General features: G+C 36.7%; 1 protein-coding gene across 3 annotated transcripts in view; it reads right to left on the bottom strand.

Annotated features, from left to right (window-relative positions):
* Positions 1-15,987, bottom strand: part of EFR3B (EFR3 homolog B) — a 150,044-nt gene that overhangs the window by 38,573 nt on the left and 95,484 nt on the right. For all 3 annotated transcript variants that reach the window (XM_074209962.1, XM_074209963.1, XM_074209961.1), the window contains one exon: positions 2,934-3,055. In XM_074209962.1, the coding sequence (XP_074066063.1) occupies positions 2,934-3,055 (122 nt within the window). The remainder of the gene's footprint in view (positions 1-2,933; positions 3,056-15,987) is intronic.

Below are 15,987 nucleotides of genomic sequence, written 5' to 3' on the forward strand. Positions count from 1 at the left end.
AGATAAGGAGACACAGAAAGCTAGCTTAAGACAGTAAAGGAAGGAAGAGTGACACAAGTTCATAAGGACCCTAAAACCATAGAGGCAACTCATGGAGATACTGAAGACATCAGAAAGACCTCTTGATGGTCAAGAGGAAGGAGAAATCAGTCAGAAAACAGTTCAATCTCCAGGAGTCAGTCTAGGGACCATCCTCATCATGTGTGTAAGATTCTCCTCTCTTCTTGATGACTTTTAGGGGGATGGCTAATAACTCACCTCTGCAAGTGGCCTCTGGGCTTGTCCCATCCTTTGAAGAAAGTGAGACAGAATTTGAATATTAAGGGAAGCAACTGGCAACCCATAGATGAAGACTTTGCTAGAAACGGTACCAGTTATCCAAGAGTTTAAATGTTGATTCTTTTTTCTAACTGTTCAATGAATGTGCTCTGATTTATAATGAGTTAATATAATCCCCTGAGTCACAAATTGGAAAGAAGAAAAGAATCTTATTAAGAATGGGAGCATGATTATGTAAATAATTATGTAATAATTTAAACTCCATACTAAATGAGGCAAGACAGAACTTGGGCAGCCAATTAAAAAAAAAGATTGAAGAGGGAAAGAAAAGGCTGCCTTCACTACTCCCATCATAGATTCAGGATGGGCAGCTGTGAGTTTGGGTTTAAAGTTAATTGTTAAAGTATTAAAACTTGGTGCAGGAATTGCCAATTGAGTAGCCACTCCTTTCAACTCAGAGGTCTTATCACCTGTAGGAGGAGGAATATCTGCACAATTACATAAATAAAAATGTATTTAGGTTATTATATATGTGTCCTGGTATCAGGGACATATCTATGCATACCTGTGTGCATTTATGGGGTTTATGTCTAAGCTTGTTTGTCTATGGATATTTATATTGAGAGAAAATGGGTCCATATAGGTAACTAGTTATATCTGTGTATGTATTCTATGAATATGTGCACATACAAATGTGTGTGTGTGTGTGTGTGTGTGTGTGTGTGTAGGCATGTGTTTGTGCATTCTAGGTGATTAACTCTCAAATTGGTTTTGAGGATCATCTTTGCTCAAAGACATACATTAAATATGCAGCTTTTGTCAGTGAAGATTGTTTCATCATTGTGGTTTGTTTTTTTTTAGGTTTTTGCAAGGCAATGGGGTTAAGGCCACGCAGCTAGGTAATTGTTAAGTGTCTGAGACCAGATTTGAATCCAGGTACTCCTGACTCCAGGGCCAGTGCTTTATCCACTATGTCACCTAGCTGCCCCTTGTTTCATTATTGTTAAAAAAGTCTTTTAAAAACAATTCTATTTGGAATACAGTTTTACCCAGATTTCCTAACTAAGATTCTATGAATGCAATTTTTCCTCCCTTTCCTTTCTTAGCCTCAATTTTATTGTTGCTTTTTTCACCTCAGTAACATTTTGGAGTGGGGATGGGAACAACAACCATGGGTTCTGAGGCAAACTTCAGCAAGGTGGGCCAGATAAGTCAGTTTTTATAACAAAAATTGAAAGACATGGCTAGTCATGTATACATAATAAAGGAAAGAAGTATACATAATAAAAGTAGGAATGTTGCTAACTAAGGGAAAGATAATGACCATGCTCCTTTGGGTTTAAATTTATTCCCCCTACACATCCACACACATAACACTCTTTTGTTTGCATGGTACAATGGCAGATGATTTAGAATGCAGAAACTAGAAAACCCTGGATCCCAAGAAACCTTGGTAGGTTGTGGGAAGGCTAACCTCTACAGTGAAAACTTGCTAAGATGTGGCTTAAATATTGGAGATTAAAAAGAGAGACAGACAATTAAGTAGTGAGACTTATATCTCTGAGGTTTCTGCTTCATGAGATTCTCTCACCAAGTCTATTTTTCTGTACCTTATTTCTTTTTTGTATTTTTTAAAAACTAAGTTTTCTTTCTATGTTGAATGAATAGTCTCAAAAAGAAACTGGTTGCTCTAAGAAAAATAAATATATAAACTAAACCTGAGGGCACTACCAGGAAATGGCCCACCTCTGTGTTCTAAAGAAGTTGGCACCTGGGGCAAAGAATTTCTAGGTAGAGAGTGAACATTTTCTAGCAAAGATTCTGAAAGGAACAGTATAATTTCCTAAAGGAAAAAAAGGTGGAAACGTTTGTTTTTTCCCCCTACAAAGGATTCCTGCTATTATGATGATTACTTGTAAAGGGTTGATACTTTCTAAAAGACCTGGGAAAAAGTCTATGTACTTTAAATTAAAAAAAAAAATATGTTAGGATCCATTATGAAGAATGAGGAAGAACTAGATAAGGAAATTAGATGAAGCAAGAAACTGAAAATACTCAGAAGATCTAGAATCATATACTCAATGGAGTCAAGCTAAGACAAGCAAAGTAGTATACAAGTGGAGGCCATGTTTTCTGCAATGACATTACTGGAAGTTAGAAACTATAACATTAAAGATTTGAGGTATACAAATGTATACCTCAACCCCACACATTCTCTCACTCTATATCTCTCCAGTGCTCTTTATAGATGTCCACAGTAGTCTATGTAGTTGAGAGACAAATGTATTTCAGGTTTGTGTGGGGGGGAAACATTTTGATGCTACTTTTCTTACTATTGCTATTTCATTAAATGCTTTTAACTTTGAAATAGTCACATCTATTCTCTATCTGATAAAATTAAATGCATTGGTAGGGACTCATAAGCTATAGTTTTGAATGGACATAGACCCAAAGTATATTGAACATAAACTATCTTGTATTGGGAGAAACAATCTTTAGTTGTATTTGTACTAATATGTGTGTGTGTGTGTGTGTGTGTGTATACATCTTAAAATGGTAGAATAATCACAAATTCCTTAAAGATCTCTCTATACCTTATTCATTAGCAGAGCAGCATTCTGATCCCCCAGCTTTTCTCCCCACCACCTACTCACTTGGTCTTGATCTCCAAATCATCATGGCTGGAGTGGCACATTTCACTGAATCGTGATACGAAGAAATCATAGCTCCGATGATAGGAGGGAGTATCCTCTTCTATGTTGGCAAACTTCACAAACTTCCCAGAGATGGGTGAATATAAAGGGAAAGAGGAAGAGAAAAAATTTGAACTTAAATTCTCCCCTCCTTTCAGGGGACTCTCAACAAGCACATTTTATTTTAATGCTAGGAGCTATCCTACCCATTTTTTGGTTTTTGTTTGTCTCTGACTATGGAGATATGTATTCTAAATCTCCATGTTATCCTCAACAATTCCCTTCACTTTTGCATACTGACCTGCTATATTACTGAAATTGGAGTTAAAGCCAGTTGACCTTCAAATTTTGTGTCTTAAGATGAAGGGTGGAGTGGAAGGATGAGTGAAGTTCTAAGTTACCAATATTCTGGTAGTTGCTATATCACTATTCCTCAAGGTCAGGATCAAATGTTATTTATTCCATTTATTCTTCCAAGATAACTCTAAATGGAAGTGTCTTCTTCCAACTCTATGTTCATTACTCTCTATCACTGATATGGTACTTACCTTCACTAATGGATTATGAATTCTCTGTGGACCAGGAACATGTCTTTTTTTTTTAATTTTGCAAGGCAATGGGGTTAAGTGGATTGCCCAAGGCCACACAGCTAGGTAATTATTAAGTGTCTGAGGTTGGATTTGAACCCAGGTACTCCTGACTCTAAGGCTGGTGCTCTATCCACTGAGCCATCTAGCCACCCCAGACCAGGAACATGTCTTAAACATTTCTGTATCCCAACATCTTTTAGCACAGTGCTTGGAGTAAGAACTCAATGAACTAGATGGATGGATGGATGGATGGATGGATGGATGGATGGATGGATGGATGGATGGATGGATGGATGTGAGAATATCAATCTGGACTTAAATTAAAAGGATCAAATTGCTCATGGAATTCCCCAAGTTTGATTCTTGGTTCTATAGCTTAATAGCTGTGTGGCCTTGAGTATTTTAGACAAACTCATTGTATACAACTCTTCATGACCCCTTGGAATTTTCTTGGCAAAGAACTCAAGTGGTTTACCATTTCCTTCTCCAGCTCATTTTACAGGAAACAGAGGCAAACAGGGTTAAGTGATTTTCCCAGGTTCACACAGCTTGTAAGTGTCTAAGATCAGATTTAGCAGAGCAAGTTTCCCGACTCTGGGGTCTAGTCCTCTATCCACTGCACTGCCAGCTACTCGATTAATGTCAGGGCTATTTTGTTTATCTAAAAAATAAGGATTAAAGCCTGAGAGAAAGGATCTCATAGATCATCTATTCTAGCCCCTTTATTTTACAGAAGCCCAGAGAGAAGTGCCTTATCCCAAGTACCTGAGCATCTGGAGTAAGTGGGATTATCATAGGTGGAGAAGAGGATAAAAATATTTCCCAGTTGAAAGTGACTTCTTCCTTTAATAGACACTCTAATATACCTTATTCATGCCTCCCTTTGGGACATTCCATTTTGTATTTCAAGAATATATGTATGGTTTAATTTTCCTCCAAGACTTCAATCAATCAATCAACAAGCATTTATCAAGGGCCAAGCACTATGCCAGAAGCTAGAAATACAAAGAATAAACTAGACAGACTTCCCTCAAAGACTTCATATTCTATTCAAGGTGTAAACTGTCTGAGAACAGGGACCATGGACTATCCATCTCTGCATCTACACCTGCTTCCTAGGAATTAGCATAGTGCTTTATATCTGAAGGGTCCGGAGAACAAAAATGCTCAAAGCACGTTCTTTAGAGGGTGAAGGAGGGAACAAGTTATTTATTAAATACATACTTTGAGTCAGGTACTATGTTAAGTGCTTTATAAATATTATGCCATTTGATCTTTACAACAACCCCGAGGAGTAGGTGCTATTATTAGCCTCATTTTATGGTTGAAGAAAAGATAGAATTTAAAGAAATAGAAGCCAGGTGGTACAGTGGATAGAGCACCAGCCCTGGAGTCAGGAAGACCTGAGTTCAAATGCAACCTCAGACATTTAATGATTGTCTAGCTGTGTGATTTTGGGCAAATCACTTTACCTATTGCCTTAAATAAATAAAAATAATTTAAAAATATATAAAGAAAATAAAGAAACAGAAGTTAAGGAAACTGGGGCACAGAGAGATGAGGCCTCAAATCTTCTTTGACAGCAATTGTTTTTGTTTGATCATTTTAGTCATGCCCAGCTCTTTGTAACCCCATTTTTGGGAGTTTTCTTAGCAAAAATATCGCTTCTCCATTTTCTTCTCCAGCTCATTTCACAGATGAGGAAACTGAAGCAAACAGAATGAAGTGACTTGCCCAGGATCACATAGACCAGATTTGAACTCAGGTCTGACTATCCACCGTGCCACCTAGCTACTGTTGATAGTAGTGCCAAGGTCTAAACACTTCTTTCTGACTTCTGTTCAAATTTTTCCTCTGATACTAACAATCTGTTTGACTTTGGGTGGATCATTTGAAACAAGTTCCTCAGTTTTCCTTTGGTAAAATGAAGGGATTGGGTTAAGATGGTTCTAAGGCTCCTTCTAGCTCTACGGTTCTATGCTTCATCTTTCATCACTCTCATTAAACCCTTTATTCTATCCCTGATGCCATTTTGTTGGAGCCATCATCACAACATCAGGTTCCTTGTTGCTACATCCCTGTCACTGAATATTCCTATCTATTCCTGGCTTTCACTCAAATATCAAAGATAGTGATGATGACTGACAAGATGTCTAGAATGAGAGTTCCAGACTAAATGGTGAAACACTTCAAAAGTCATCCAAGCTATGAGAGTCAGTCCTTTCAAGATTACTCTTTCAGCAATGTCTAAATGATGGAGGGTGCTAAGCTTGATTGAGCCTGTTACCATCTGGCTCCCCAGTAAAGGCTGAGAGGGACAAGAGAGAAGAAAAATGAATCTTTCAGTTCCTTAGAATCAGCGTGGCTTCTTAGTCTATCTGAAAATGGAAGCTACACTGATCTAATTCACTGTCACTCCTCCATCTGGGTTCTTGAGGGAATATCTGAGGTTTTCTGTAAAGAAAATGTGGGGTTTTAGTTTGATTTTTTTGTGGCTAGGCATACTGAGGGGTGAGTGATCTCCCTAAGCTAATAGCCAACGTATAATTGAAATTCCCATGTTCTGCATTCTTACAGCAACTTTATTCACTCATATGCAGTTTCTTTCAACTCTAGTCATAAAGACAGACTACGTTCCTTCTCCAGAGTGCACCCATTCTCCTCAATTCAATTACAATTATTCTATTCACATCACCAGGATTAGGGGCACAGTGCCTCCATGATCTGAAAAATTTATGTAAAATATTTTAGCCCTCCCTTTGTACCAGAGAAGAAATCTGAATTATTATTATTAAAAGACAAAAATAGTCTGATATCATATAAGATTATACAGATATTTTATGTATTTGTGAGTTTCTAAACTTTTTCTGTGTCAACTGATAGCCTTCACCTATCATCTGCAGCTTTTGCAAAACTCCCCAAAAATTTCCATTAAATTTCTTATGTCAACTGGCAATATAATAAAACTGTGATGGGGAAAGTTGTGACATGAAAGGGATTATATTCAATTTTAAAAATATTTGAACACTCAACCCTATTTGTCAACCAACAAAATTTTATTAAGCTCCTACCATGTGCATTGGGAATACAAAAACAAAACATCTCTGTCCTCAATCAACTTACATTCTATTAGAAAGAGGGAGGAAAAATCCAACATGTGTACAAATAAAAACAAAGTATATGCAAAATAATACTGCCAAGCAAATGGTGGAAGAGAGGACAGAGGGTAGAATCTAGAGACATGAAGACCTGAGTTTGAATCTAGATGCACACTCCTACTGGTTGTGTGATTCTAGGTAAGTCATATAATCTCTTGGTGCCTCAGTTTTCTTACTTTGTATAAAGAAGATGATAATAGCATCTACCTCACAGTCATGAGAATGAAATGAAATAATTTTTGCAAACTTTAAAGCACTATGTAAATCTTAGTTATTATTATTATTATTATTATTATTATTATTATTATTATTAATTTCAAGAGGGAACAACTGTTGAAAAGTAGAGGAGGAGGGGTGGCTAGGTGGTGCAGTGGATAAAGCACCGGCCCTGGAGTCAAGAATACCTGGGTTCAAATATGGTCTCAGACACTTAATAATTACCTAGCTGTATGGCCTTGGGCAAGCCACTTAACCCCATTTGCCTTGTCAAAATAAAAAAAAAAAAGCAGAGGAGGGATCTTGATAAATCCTATGTGGGAGTTGGCAACTGAGATCATAGAACCTCATAGGACCTTGGAAGCAATCTCAACTAACTTCTCTCTCTCCATCTCCATTTAATAGATAAGGTTGCTGAGACCCCAGGAAGTTAAATTATTTCTCAAGAATATGATCCATCAAAAAAGCAACCTATTCCCCAATTGACAAATGATCAAAGGATATGTAAAGGCTGAGGAAATCAAAGCAATCCATAGTCATATGAAAAATTGCTCCAAATAATTACTTATTAGAGAAAGGCAAATTAAAGCATCTCTGAGATACCACCTCACACCTCTCAGACTGACCAATATGACCAGAAAGGACAATGATCAATGTTGGAAGGGATGTGGGAAATCTGAGACACTAATACATTGTTGGTGGAGCTGTGAACTCTTCCAGCCTTTCTGGAGAGCAATTTGGGATTATGTCCAAAGGGCAACAAAAAATGTGCATACCCTTTGATCGAGCAATACCACTACTGAGTCTATGCCCTGAAGAAATGATAAAAAAAAAAGGTAAAAACATCACTTGTACAAAAATATTCATAGCAGTCCTGTTTACAGTGGCAAAAAATTGGAAATTGAATGTCCTTCAATTGGGGAATGGCTTAACAAACTGTGGTATATGTATGTCATGGAACACTATTATTCTATTAAAAACCAGGAAGGACGGAAATTCAGGGAAGCCTGGAGGGATTTGCATGAACTGATGCTAAGCGAGATGAGAAGAACCAGAAAAACATTGTACACCCTAACAGCAATATGGGGGTGATGATCAACTCTGATGGACTTGTTCATCCCTTCAGTGCATCAACCAGGGACAATGTTGAGCTATCTGCAGTGGAGAAAACCATCTGTATCCAGAGAAAGAATTATGGACTTTGAACAAAGACCAAAGACTATTACCATCAAATTAGGAAAAAACCCCATTAATATTATTATGTAATTTTACTTTCTCATACTTTATTTTTCTTCCTTAAGGATATGATTTCTCTATCAGCCCATTCAACTGAGATCAACGTATAACATGGAACCAATGGAAACATTAACAGAATCCTTCTGTGGGGGATGGGGGGAGGGAAGCAAGAATGGGAGAAAATTGTAAAACTTAAAATAAATAAAATCTTTCTTTTTAAAAAAAAGAATATGACCTAAATATCTGGGGTAGGATTTGAATCCATATCTTATAACTAATAGAGTCAGTGTTCTTTTGATTGAATCCCATAGGTAGAGGTGAAGAGAGGGAATTTATCAGTGGGGAGGGAGAGTGGTTCTCTTACCTGCATAAGGAGAAATCGGAACCCCTCACATTGGGACATTCAGAAAGGGTATATCAAGAATATTATACAGTATAAGTCTGTAGTTTTAGGGCTATTTATCAATTGCTCTTTTCTTTATTTATCTGGCTTCTTTCCTTATTATTTTAGCTCCCTATCTACAATCTTCCATTCCAACCAGAGAAATATGCTTGAACACATTCTTCAATTTTTCCCCTTCAAGTCACCATATAGCTCTTTCCTTTCTCTCAATTTATGCCCCAATATTCTTCTTCACCAAGCCTATGCCTTCTTAAAAATTCCTTGCCCTGTCCATCAATTGAGGAATGACTGGACAAGCGGTTGCATATGATTATGATGGAATGTTGTGCTAGAAGAAAAGACTAGTGAGATGCTCTCAGAAAAATCTGAGCTTACATAAACTGATGCAAAGTAAAATTTAGAGCAAAACCAGGGGAACATTGTATACAGTAAAAGAATAATGGATGGCTAGGTAGCAGTGGATAAAGCACTGGCCTTGGAGTCAGGAGTACCTGGGTTCAAATCCGGTCTCAGGCACTTAATAATTACCTAGCTGTGTGGCCGTGGGCAAGCCACCTAACCCCATTTGCCTTGCAAAAGCCTAAAAAAAAAAAGAATTGTTTTGTATCATTCTATTGCTGATAATAGCTAAACCATTCACAATTGATCATCATACAATATTGCTTTTTTTTAAGGTTTTTTGCAAGGCAAATGGAGTTAGGTGGCTTGCCCAAGGCCACACAGCTAGGTAATTATTAAGTGCCTGAGACCGGATTTGAACTCAGGTACTCCTGACTCCAGGGCAGGTGCTCTATCCACTGTATCACCTATCCGCCCCTGATACAAGACAATTCTAAAAGATTTATGATGAAAAATGCTATTCATCTTCAGAAAAAGATCTGATGAAGTCTGAATGCAGATTGAAGCATACTTTTTCTTTATTTTCTTTATTTTTCTTGTTTTTTCTTTTGTCTGTAGTTTCTTTCATAGCATGACTACCATGGAAATGTACTTTATATGCCTGCACATGTATAATCTACAGCAAATTGCTTTCTTTCTCAAAGAGGGGGACAGGGAAGTAAAAGAAGGAAGGAGAGAATTTAGAACTCAAAAATTTTAAAAATAAACATCAAATTTTTTACATGTAAATGGAAAAAATAAAATAATAAAATTTAAAATACATAAAAATTAGTGTTTAAAAAATCACTTGCCCTTTCTACAAGGGAACAGCTAAACAGGCTGCAATCTATGAATGTAACAGAATATTACTATATTCCAGGAATAATATGACAAATACAGAGAAGCATATTTGAACTGATGTAAAGTGAAGCAAACAGAAATAGGAAAAAATAAGAGGAATGACTACAACATAAATGGAAAAGAATAAGCTTCCTATTAGAACCTTGGACTTGTCCCTAGTAAGCTCAGTTCTAATAGATGAGCTTTCACTTTGTTACCTGAAACCAGCTACCATCACCATGTGATACCTACCACAAGCACCTTAGCCACCATTCCTATCTTCTCTCTCACCAGGACCTTGGATTTAGTCAGCCAGACTCTGATAGATTATTTTTCATCCTAGTTTGTAATGAACCAGGTTTCAATGCTATTTCTCAGTCATTTCTATACTATGGTCATTATGTATGAATCCCTCCACCTTTCTGAGTTTCCATTAGAATGTTCCTTGCAGTGAGGTGCTATCTTACTTACTTGTATTTGTATTCTGACTATTTAATATTTTATATTAATATGCCTGGCAAATAGTAAATGCTTAATAGTTTATCTTGTCTATAGTATCTACCACTAACATAATAATCAAAACCAAATGCTGTAGAATTAAACCCCCTCCTGTGTCACTGTCATATCACAGTAAAGTGCTTGAATAACAAAATGAAACTATAAGCCATGTTGTGCAGGGTGACCCAAGACAGACAGGTCATAGTGAAAAGTTCAGACAAGAGGTGATTCACTGGTGAAGAAAATGGCAAACTACTCCATATCTTTGCCAAGAAAACCCAAACCCATGCTATGGTCCATGGGGTCAGAAAGAACTGAATAAGATTGAGCAACAATAATGAAATTAAAATGATCTGTTTGGTTCCCCAAAAAAGCTATGAGAAGGTACTTCTAAACTAATTATTTAGGAAAATAGGATACTATGAGGATAGAACATCGCATATAAGGTCAGACTATTATGATACATTGCTGGATTTTGTTAAACTGTTGGAGGTTTTTTGTCCTATTTTTAATTTATTACAAAAGCCTGCTCTTTGGGAAAGGGAGGAAGGAGGAATACATTGGACAATGTAAGTGATTTAAAATAGACAACAACAATGTATTTATTAAAATAAAACAAAACAATTATTTGCTAGGCTCATCTTATAAAGCATTACCCATATTATTCCCATGTGACTTCAATACTTCCTCTCCCTATTTTCTATTCTTCTCACATTCACAAATACATAATACTTACATGAGTCTATAGGGTCTTAGAGTCAGGAGATCTGAATTCAAATAAAAGCTCTGCATTTACTAGTTGAATGATTTGGGGGCAAATATTTAAACTCTATGAACCTGAGTTTCCCATTCAGTTAAGTGGGGATAATAATACTTCCCTTTCCTACAAACATCTTATGACCATGGTCCTTTTTAAGCCTTGAAAGGTTGAGTTATTCATGGCAAATTGTTAAAACACAATAGATTATTTATACTCGTGTTTACTACAGGTTCCCAGGAGATCTACTCCTTGGCGTCCTACTGTAATCCAGAGCTGCTGAAATGTGTAGTTTTGCCTCTTCCTTACTGAAAACACATAGATGCCACTCCTTTATAGTATATCTTCAAAGAGAGCATTATACCTAAAAGACAGAGATCATATTGTCTCTGCCTAGGATCATTCATCATACCCCTGCTTTACAGGGTTGTTTGGGTTGATTTCTTTGTCATTGCCTGTCTTTATTCACCTTTTAGAACCTAAACTCTCTTGCTTGCAATCCAATTTTATGTTCCTTTGTCCTGCCCTGCATATTTCCATCTAGATATAAAGCAGATGGTTCATGAAAAGAATTGTACTAGAGAGGGTCCTGGAAGACATTTCTGACTCTGGTACTTACTAGTAGCTAAGAACATTAGGCAAGTTACTTCACCTCTCTGAATTTCAATCTCCTCATCAGTCAATGAGAGCACTGGAAATGATCTAAATTCCCTGCTAGAATACAGTATGATGGTCATAAAAACAATGTTTCTATATTCATGAGCCCTTTCATCCCTTTGTTTTTTATATAATGTATTGGTTTTAAATTTTTAAATTTTTTTATATCTTTTCAATATTATCTACATTTTCCAATGTATCTATCCTTTCCTCTTCCAGAAAGCAATCCTTTTTAGGGTTTTTTTTTTTTTGCAAGGCAATGGGGTTAAGTGGTTTGCCCAAGGCCACACAGCTAGGTAATTATTAAGTTTCTGAAGCCAGAATTGAACACAGGTACTGCTGACTCCAGGGCTGGGCTATATCCACTGTACCACCTAGCCACCCCAATCCTTTATTTATTAAAAAAAAAAGACTAATAGGGGAAAAAGTTCAGTGAAATTAACCAATAAATCAAAAAAGTTGAAGATTATAAGCAGTGTTCCAAAATTATAGTTCCCCACATCTACATAAAAAGCAAGTGGAGGGGGAAGCTAGGTGGCTCAGTAGATAGAACACTGGCCCTGGAGTCAGGAGTACCTGAGTTCAAATCTGACCTCAGACACTTAATACTTACCTAGCTGTGTGGCCTTGGGCAAGCCACTTAACCCCATTTGCCTTGCAAAAATCTTTAAAAAAAAGTGGAGGTGAGTCATTTTCCAGATCCAAAGACATGATGATGCTCTTGATATTTCTAGCCAAAATTCTCATTCCTGGCCTCTCTTGGACTACCATGAGATGCTTTCCCTCAACACAACTTCAGAGTCATCCTTGACTTTCACCTTTCCTTCATCTTCCATATATCCAATCATTTTCCAAGTCTTATTTTCTGCTATCTATCCTCTTCTCTTCATTTACACATATATGGTCCTAGTTCAATCCTTCATTGCTTCTCACCCAGACTATAAGAGCATTAAAGGGATCTAATTGGGATCTAGGTTCAAATCCCTGTTTTTCTACTGACTAGTCTAAGCTTATCTAGAATCATTTGCATATGAAATAGAGAATTATAATAACTATGAACTTTATAGGTTTATTATAAGGATCAAATGATGCAATGTAAATAAAGTACATAGCAATTCTAAATATGTTTTATAAATGTCAGCCATTGATATTAGTGATGTTCCAATAAGAGAATGTACACAAAATGTTTTGTTAACTTTAAAATCATATGGATACTTAGCTGCTGTGTATAGATGTCAAAACATTTATGCACAGGTAGCTTCCCAACAAAGAAAGAAGAGGAAAGATAGGGATTCGTCAGCAACTAGAGAGAAAAATAAAGAAAAAATCCTTTGGATAGTTGGGGAAAGTAAAACATGAAATTCTACAGTTTCCAGGTAGAATCTTTGCATTTTCCCCCATAGAGAGAACCTGTTAAAGAACATTGTGCAAAAAGCTGGAGACAGAGAGAGATATTGAAAGGTCAGGGAATTTTTTTCCTTTCCTGGAAATTTCTTCCTTGTGGTAGTCAAATGAGGGAGAAGAGCAGGATTGAGGCTAGAAAAGCTAGCAAGGCTAATTTAATGCTAAGCAACTGCAAAGAACGGAGAGGTCAGTACAAACTGCATGAAACTGGGTAGAAGTAGGGGGTATTAGAAAGATTTGTAATTCAGAGTTAACCAAGAGAATGAAGATAGGCTTCCTTATTTGTCTTTTTAAGAGAAAGAAAGAAATTACTAAAAATGGTTAAGAGTTAATAAAGAATGAGTAGAATCAGAGGAACACTGTACACCATAGTGGCAACATGGGGGTGATGATCAACCTTGGTGGACTTGCTCATCTCATCAGTGCAATAATCAGGGACAATTTTAGGGTATCTGCAATGGAGAATACCATCTGTATTCAAAGGAAGAACTATGGAGCTAAAACAAAGACCAAAGACTATTACCTTCATTTTTCTTTTTTTTTAAAGTTGTCTTATGTACCATATAATTTTGCTAGCTCTTTTATTTTATTTTTTCCTTAAGGATATGATTTTTCTCTCAACACATTCAATTTTGATCAATGTATAGCATGGAAACAATGTAAATATTATCAGACTGCCTTCTGTGGGGGATTGGGGGAGGGAAGGGAGGTTGGGGGAAAATTGTAAAATTCAAAACATTACAAAAAATGATAGGTAGAAACTACTATTGTATATAATTGGAAAACAACATATTTATATAAAAAGTTAATAAAGATAATCCTTTATCTCTTAGTTTTCTGCATTTATTTCTTTTAAAAGTCTGGGGGCAGCTAGGTGGCACAGTGGACAGAGCACAGGCCCTGGAGTCAGGAGTACCTGAGTTCAAATCTGACCTCAGACACTTAATAATTAGCTAGCTGTGTGGCCTTGGGCAAGCCACTTAACACCATTGCCTTGCAAAAAAACTAAAAAAAAAATCTGTTTAGGTTTGCTTCAATTGAAGTATTTTAATCAAGAAACTATTACATATACACATGTGTTTAAAAGAAAAAGCAAGGGGTGGCTAGGTGGCATAGTGGATAAAGCACCGGCCTTGGAGTCAGGAGTACCTGGGTTCAAATCTGATCTCAGACACTTAATGATTACCTAGCTGTGTGGCCTTGGGCAAGCCACTTAACCCCATTTGCCTTGCAAAAATCCTAAAAAAACAAAAAAAAAACCAAAAGAAAAATCAAGTCTTAAGCAAAAGTGTATCATATATGGGGCAGGTGGATGGCACAGTGGATAAAGAACCAGGAGTCAGGAAAACTCCTCTTTGAATTAAGTTCAGATCTGGTCTCTCTTATGAATTGAGTGACCTTGAGCAAGTCACTTAACTGTGTTTGCCTTATGAGTTGGAGAAGGATATGGCAAACTATTCCATTTTCTCTGCCAAGAAAACTACAAATGGGGTCACAGAGATCAGGCCAGCGGAATAACAACATCATGTACCAGATTCTGTACTAAGTACTTTATAAATATCTCATTTGATATTTGACATAAATTATCTCATTTGATTCTTGCAATAGCTTGTGGGTAAGGCACTATTGTGTTCTCAATTTTACAAGTGAGGTAAACATAGGTCATATAGTTAGAGCATGTCCAAGATCATATTTCAGCTCAGATCTTCCTGACTTCACACCCAGAACTCTACCTACCCACTGTGCCACACAGCTACATAATATGATTTGGGGGCTACAAAGAACTCAAGAGCAGTGGATCATAGACTAGAGATCCCTGTATTATGTGGTCTCTATTTTTCTACCTTTAATTCTGTCCTAAATATTAATCAGTGGTATGTTCCTTCACAAACAAATACCCTTCACTCACTCACCACACTCCTGGGAATTCCCTATACTGATGAAATCTCAAGGTTAGTCCTTATCTCTGCTGAGGGCAGGTATTATTTCATTTTTAACTTTGCAATACCACTGCCTAGCATAGTAGTCAGTGGTTAATAAATGATTGTTGAGTGATTATTAATGGTGGTTATTATATGTGAGGAATTAAGTCATTAGATGGGTCAAGGTCAGCTGTTCTTGCCTCCATGTTTGTGAGGAAGTCTACATGTATATATGTAGCCTTGCCAGTATCTGGTGGTCAATTTATTGACCACTTGCCCTTTCTTATACTCAATTTCTCATCCATCAGTTCTCTCAAGTGTAGTCTCTAACCATTCTATTACTGACCAACATTGATTGAATGAAGGAGGTTAATTACTTGTCACAGGCAAAATAATACAATTTGGTTTGATGGAAAGATTATTTGATTTGGAGTTCATTTTGACTTTCAATCAAATCCTCTCTGTGCTACTTAATGTTTCCCTGACCTTGGGCAAATCCCTCAACCTTTTTGTACCTCAGTTTTCTTACCTGTGGGATTAGATTAGATGACATGCTTCTATCCTTTTGGGTCTAAATTTATGATCTACTTATGCAGCTAATGGCTCTTAGCTGTTCTACAGTTGAAATATGAATTAACTCAGCAAGACAATTAGAATCTAATAAGCTTTGTATATTTGATGTATTGTTATTGTTCAGTTTTTCAGTCATGCTCAGGGTCTTCATGATGCCATTTAAGGTTTTCCTGGCAAAAAAAAAAATACTGGAGTGGTTTGTCATTTTCTTCTCCAGTTCATTTTATAGGTAAGGAAACTGAAGCAGACAGGGCGAAGTGACTTTGCCTAGGGTCACCCAGTTAGTAAGTGTCTGAGGCTAGATTTGAATTCAGGACAATGATTCTTCATGATTCTAGACATTGCAGTCTATACAGTTAGCTATGCCTATCTATTTGATATGT

The sequence above is a fragment of the Macrotis lagotis genome, chromosome 1 (assembly GCF_037893015.1).
Source record: "Macrotis lagotis isolate mMagLag1 chromosome 1, bilby.v1.9.chrom.fasta, whole genome shotgun sequence".
In the NCBI taxonomy this organism is placed as follows: domain Eukaryota; kingdom Metazoa; phylum Chordata; class Mammalia; order Peramelemorphia; family Peramelidae; genus Macrotis; species Macrotis lagotis.